Genomic DNA, 6,025 nt, shown 5'->3' on the forward strand with positions numbered 1-6,025 from the left:
GATGTAACAGTATACAACTCATCCAACTCAGAACCCCCCCCCCCCCAAAAAAAAAACATAAAATACAAAACAACAAGAAGAAGAAAGGTGATCCAAGAGGAGAAATGGTGACTATAATGATCAAGAATTAAGTACCCAAACGAATAAGATAACATGTAAATTGTGTAATGATTAATGAGAATGATGTAGCAAAACAACAGAAATGAAGATGAGCGGTCAAGAGGAAAACGGTAAATATAGGCAAAGAAAATGGAAATGTATATAAATTCATGCATTCTTGATGTTTTCAAGGACCGGATTGGATTTGATGAATGGAAGAGAATGAGCAAAACTACAACAAACAAAAGAATAAATCTGTAATTGTAACCCACTTTTCATTTCCTTTTTCTTGGCGTAAAATTAATGGAACATGGTAACTTCTTTTCCCACTCTAGAAAGAAAAAGGAAAATATCGAAAACAAGTCTCCTACCAACTACTGTCAATGCAAAATGCAAGAGTGCATCCCCTATCCTGTCTTTCCCAATATCAGATGGTGCCAACTATTTATTATACGATTTCTTCCTCATTCTGCCAATATCCACAGCCAAATATCCTTAATCAAGCAAAAACCTTAGCTCTCCTCTAGAACAAAGCAATGAGCAAAAAGTACTCTGCCAACAAAATTGAATTCTCAAGATAACTTTCAGTGTGGTTCCTGGAATCAGGTTTCAGGCTCCGACTCAGAGGAGCTGGAGTCAGAGCTCGCATCCGAAATAGCATTGGGAAGTTTAGATGCTGAAGGGTACTTGGGCTCAGAGCTTTGACACGCTTCCAAGGATGGCCTCCGCTTCATGTACTGCATAAAAAGCTTAACAGAGGTTAATTACTTGCAATTAGGTTTATCAAGATATACATTGTGATGAGCTAACAAAAAATTTGGGAATCTTAACAATGTAAGATATGTCGAGACTCAAGAGACATCGGAATCGCATATATAAACAACCTGAGCAGTGTAGAGGCTCCATGGAATGCAGAGAGGGTGAGAAATTCATTTCCTTTTTGTTATATTGCTTTCTTCCAATTTTGGGTTGTGTCAGGGAGTTTAAGGCAGATGCACTATTCCCTAGGAGATAATGTAGTGATACAACAAACTAACAACAAATGAAAGGAACACACACTCACCTCCTGATAAAAAGCATTAATCTCTTCCTCGGTCAATCCTTCATCTTCCCCACCATTTTCCTCCCAGCCAAGTGAACGAAGAAAAGCAGCCTCTTCTTCATCTGGATAAATTGATCCATGACAAGACAAGCTACTGTCACCGACATCCGGAAGACATCCGGTCTTCTCCGTAATGCCATATCTATCACCATTACAGCCCATCTGGTTGCCATCTCCCAAAACACAAGGAAGTGGCCAGCAGCATGGCCATCTTTACAATTTTCTACAGATGTCTCTGCACTGGGAGATAGAATAACCCAAACCTGAACCTGAGTGAGTGGCAGGAGCACTGACTGAGGATTTCATCCTCATGTTTTTAAAGAAATCATTTCTGCTTTGTGCCGATTTCTTGTCCACGGAGGATCTTGAACCTAGGGACAGAGCAGCAGACTTGTTTTCAAGAACAGAAACCATGGAATTGCTTGCACTAGTTGATGCGATCGCAGTACATGAACCCATAGCGAGCTGGCCCTCTTTAGCTACTTTTCCATTGGCATTACCAGTTGCACAACATACATCCTTTGGTCCAACGGAGATACTTTCACGGCCTGGTTTAAGAACCAGAAACTTTCCAACATGAGGGTTGCTAGCAGAATCAGACCTGGTTTGTCCAGCACGAGATTGATTAGCAGAATGAGAAGAATGGGGCTGTGAATGAATAGCCTTGGGAGCCACAGTCATCTCATTAGTTCTCATAGCAATCTTTGATTGTTTTGATTTATCTGCAGTGCCAGGAACCTGAAAAGGATAGCTGATTTTAACACATAATCTTCATACTATCAGTCAAAAGAGAACAATACATCTTGCCATTCAATGCATCGTATTGTAGCAGATATATACAAAGTCAGGAAATGAAATAATGACAATTGGAATAGTATGCATTCACTGTGAATTGAGAAAATATAGCTCAACATATGATCAAGATTAGCCCATCCGCCACATAGAACAGATTTAATTTCTGACCGCTATTTGATATAGTTTGATATTCAAGCAACCCATAGTTTGAACTAGATGCAAATATGAATACACAAGTATAAATTTGTAACAAATTAGAAGAGATATGGGATGCTCAGCATCAATAACATTAGTTGGGCAGATACAAAGCGTGACGAAGTTCTGATGGCCCAAGAACTAATTTTTGTATGAAAAATCCAACAACTATATCTACTGCATCTGCATTGAGGGGAACAAACTCTTTTAGGTTTGGTAGTTCTAATGATCCAGAAGAGATATGGAAAATAGAAGAAAAAGAAGAGTAGATAGAATAGCCAATAGCAATGCTGGTCCAGACATAGCCTCATATTGTATCTCACTAAATATTGCCCAAACTTGATCAAACTAGTAGTTACTACCCTCAGTTACTTTACATTCTCAGAGTAGAGCCAATTCGTCAGCATACAGTAAAAACGTGTTCATCAATTCACAAGCACACGCTTAAATATAATAATAAATTACACAGAGAATTCTGATGGGTTACAGAGAAACAAATAACTGATTCAATCAGAGTTTTCACAGAATTGGCCCTATTTGTGTTGTAACCAGCAACAAACAAACTTTAAAGAATCTGGCAACTGGCAACACTATCATAAGAAAAGCAAGGTCATCACTGAAAACTGAAAAGGGAGAATTGGATGAGCTCTGCAACAAAGGCATGAACATGAAATAATTTGACCAGGGGCACTATTAGTTTGAAGTATAAAATAATGTATAGCTCTATATGCGAGTCATCGACAGGATAATACTGCAGTGAGAACTGGTACCAGTTTTTAGTATCTTATTGTTGTAATGCATTACTGCCCAAAGAAAGTAAAAGAAAATCAACTGTAACAGAACTCTCACAAATCTTTTTAACTGAAACCAGATACAAATGTCATCCAACTATTTTTTTTTACTAAGGACCTCTCATGCTTCTTTACTTTCAACTTTAACTGCTTCATTTAACAGACAAAAGGTTAAGGCTGTGTGCTCAAGAAAGGAGTGCCTACATCAATTTATCATTGCTATAGTCTGCAACGGCAGGTACAGTTGTGCTGAAAACAGACACATGCTAGACATGTAAATTAATAAAGAGAGGAAGTTCCTCATATCCTGTTGTCTATCATTAGGATTGACAAAACATGCTTTTGCCTTGGCTATAAATAAAGTAGCACCTTGTGCTTTTAGTTTAAAACAAAAGGGTAAAATTAAGGGCATAAAACTAGAAGGCCTTAGCAGACCTACTAGAAAGTTCAAGGTGAATGTGAATTTTGCAAGTTGTCATCTCGTTATCTAAAATGCGTAGTATAATCACTCCTTTTACCAATGGTTTAGGCATTGAAGGTGTCATGGGAATTAATTGTCTCAATTGCTTAATGGTCAACTCCTCAAGTCTCTGACTCTTATCAGGTAGCTGCAATATTTAATGAAGAGACTAGGAGTTAATATTTGTTCACTAGCAAAAAACATAAATACATGCACACATAAGGAACATTCAATTATTACCTGGGGATTAGCATGAACTCGTGCTGCAGGCTGTGACAGTGCCTCAGCCATATTAAGACCTGCCGTACTGGAAACCCCAGAAGATGAATTTGGAAAAGTAGAAACATTTGTTGAGCAGGAGAGTGACCTGTACCATTATTTGCAACAGCAGCAGGCCCTCTGCTAAAGCAGAAGTCCATTTCTCACCCCCAAGAAACCCTGAGCTGCCCATGGGCAAACTTTGAACAGCGGAACTCAAACCAGGAGATGAGACTCTCCTAATTCCAGCTACAGCTTGCTTATCTTCAGTCCCAAGGGATGGAAAATCCTTTTCAAACACAGACTTCTGAATTACGTTTAGATTGCTCCCTCGTGAAAGGACACCATTCCCACTAATAGGTGAGTCCTTGTTATCTACTCTCCGAGGTGAAGGTTCACCAGTCTTTCTTGAAACCAATGATTGAGAACGCCTCAAGGCATTCCTCTCAACTCTACTAGTTAATATACTTGCCAAAGGGTCAGAAGTATCATGCTCCCAGATGTCCTCGGAAATAGACTTCTCCTTCTCTCTATCACGGTTTCTGTCCCAGTGGCTCCTTGAGAAACTACTATACGGATGCTTCGCAGAGCCATTAATACCTGAGCTACGCCTAGAATTCGACGAAGAACTCCTCTGAAGATAATGTGAGCTTTCCTTCTCATTATTGCTCCTAAAAGACCTACTTCGCGTGGAGTGTACAGAAGAAGCAGCATCTAAAATGAAAAAATGGAAATTAAGAACCAAAACCAGATTATAATCATCCCAACTTGAGGGTAAGCGAAAATTGCGAACAGATGATAAATAAATAAAAAGTGCAGTACATGTGTGAAAGATCACCCATATATTTTACCTGAGAGATGGACTGAGGTGCCACCTCCGGCAATATTTCCTGTGCATCTCAACCATTCTGGAACTAATGCAGGCTCAGTTCTTTCCATCAGCACCAGACATGATCTAGTTAATCTTAGAAAGAATAAATTCCAACACCGCAACACAGTCCTGATAATCCCCAATAATTCCTTTGAAGGCAAAGCCCTTTAGACCCACAAAAAAGCAAAATCAAAGAAAAACAATGCCTTTAGACGGTATTAACTCCTGGAAACCAAACTTTCCGCTACCCCCAGGAATGCAACCGTCCCTGCTTAACTGTCCCACAATCCTTAGCAAAATGTAATATTCAATAAACAATGTGTTAGGAACATTCCTCCTACTTCACTCCATTCTTAACAGTTTTCCGTTCCAACACTTAACAACCCCTCATTATCTCTGCAAATTGAACTCCAAAATCCACAATTAAATCTCCAATACACAATCTTTCCACGCTTGAAATGTCACAATACCATAAACTGATAGCCGTGAACAGAATGTGGTATGCACCGAACCGGAGAAGGCAAACCCTAAATTTAAATCTCCCCAAAAACTAGATTCTGTCAATAGATAAATATACTCAGAATCAGACTTCCCTGAACAGAAAAAACTAATTCATTCACACAAATATCCAAATATGAAATATCAAGCGAGAGAGAGATGAGTAACCCTACCTCATAAAAAAATCCCCAAAAAAGGGATCGTTCAAAACCCTATCCCCTCCAAACAATCGCCCACACTACGAGTAGTAAAACTTCACCACAAAACACTATATAACGTCGAATTTTTGGCACGAAGAAAACGGAAAGATTGTGAATTCACAGTTGTTCAGCGTGTTCGCAGTTTACGGTTTGCAAGCAGGAAAAATGCAGGCGGCGAAATTAAGATAATATTTCATCAACGATGGATTTAAATGTGAATGTAGAAAGGTTAATCTTAGGGTAGACAAATAAATTTATGATATAATTGTGACTTCAAATTTGATTTTTTTTTTTTTTGGGCAAAGAAAGTTAAGGTTTAAAAATTATACTCCCCTTGCCACACAAAAAATACAAATTATTTAAAAAGGCATACTAATAAAGGATCCCCTAATCAAATTATAATCTATATATTATAAAGAACCAGTTTAACAACATTCAATTTTTCGTCATCCAGTTTATATAGTTATCATAATAGCATGTCACTGTTGTCCCCAAAGGGACACCAAATGGTGCGAACTTCTGTTTACGAACAATGAGATTCAGGATTCAAATCTCATCGCTCACTCTTCCCCAAAATCAATTGTACAAAAGACCTTCTCAATTCTAATTAATCATCTGTAATTGAAAGTTTAATGAATGCTTACTTTTTTTTATTTGGGGGAGCGGGGAGCGGGGAGGTTCAAAACCTAGACCTCACTGTTTGCAGATAGGAGTTTGCATCGCTTATTTTCCCCTTGGAAATCAATGATGAATGCT

At 38.5% G+C, this 6,025-nt stretch overlaps 1 protein-coding gene across 4 annotated transcripts; it reads right to left on the minus strand.

The window, feature by feature from the left end:
- Positions 1–349: 349 nt before the first annotated feature.
- On the minus strand, positions 350–5,522 carry LOC131002698 (uncharacterized). Of its 4 annotated transcripts, XM_057929172.1 has the most exons (6): positions 5,243–5,522; positions 4,552–5,128; positions 3,683–4,414; positions 3,501–3,590; positions 1,163–1,939; positions 350–836 (listed from the first exon to the last, which is right to left on the minus strand). In XM_057929172.1, exons 3-5 carry the CDS (start codon positions 3,731–3,733, stop codon positions 1,415–1,417), a joined length of 666 nt encoding a protein of 221 aa, XP_057785155.1. In that variant the 5' UTR covers positions 3,734–4,414; positions 4,552–5,128; positions 5,243–5,522; the 3' UTR covers positions 350–836; positions 1,163–1,414. The 4 variants fall into 4 exon arrangements, with proteins under 4 accessions (XP_057785155.1, XP_057785152.1, XP_057785153.1 ...); XM_057929169.1 differs by lacking the exon at positions 5,243–5,522 and having other exon boundaries at positions 4,552–4,741; XM_057929170.1 differs by lacking the exon at positions 5,243–5,522 and having other exon boundaries at positions 3,422–3,590; positions 4,552–4,741.
- Between the last annotated feature and the right edge of the window lie 503 nt (positions 5,523–6,025).

Source organism: Salvia miltiorrhiza, unplaced genomic scaffold (genome assembly GCF_028751815.1).
Source record: "Salvia miltiorrhiza cultivar Shanhuang (shh) unplaced genomic scaffold, IMPLAD_Smil_shh fragScaff_scaffold_173, whole genome shotgun sequence".
Classification (NCBI taxonomy): Eukaryota; Viridiplantae; Streptophyta; class Magnoliopsida; order Lamiales; family Lamiaceae; genus Salvia; species Salvia miltiorrhiza.

Coding starts and splice junctions, on each gene's coding strand:
- LOC131002698 (XM_057929169.1), bottom strand. CDS start 4,639: ATGGAAAGAACTGAGCCTGCATTAGTTCCAGAATGGTTGAGATGCACA. Junction 4,415..4,551: donor CACCTCAGTCCATCTCTCAG/GTAAAATATATG, acceptor TTTTCATTTTAG/ATGCTGCTTCTTCTGTACAC.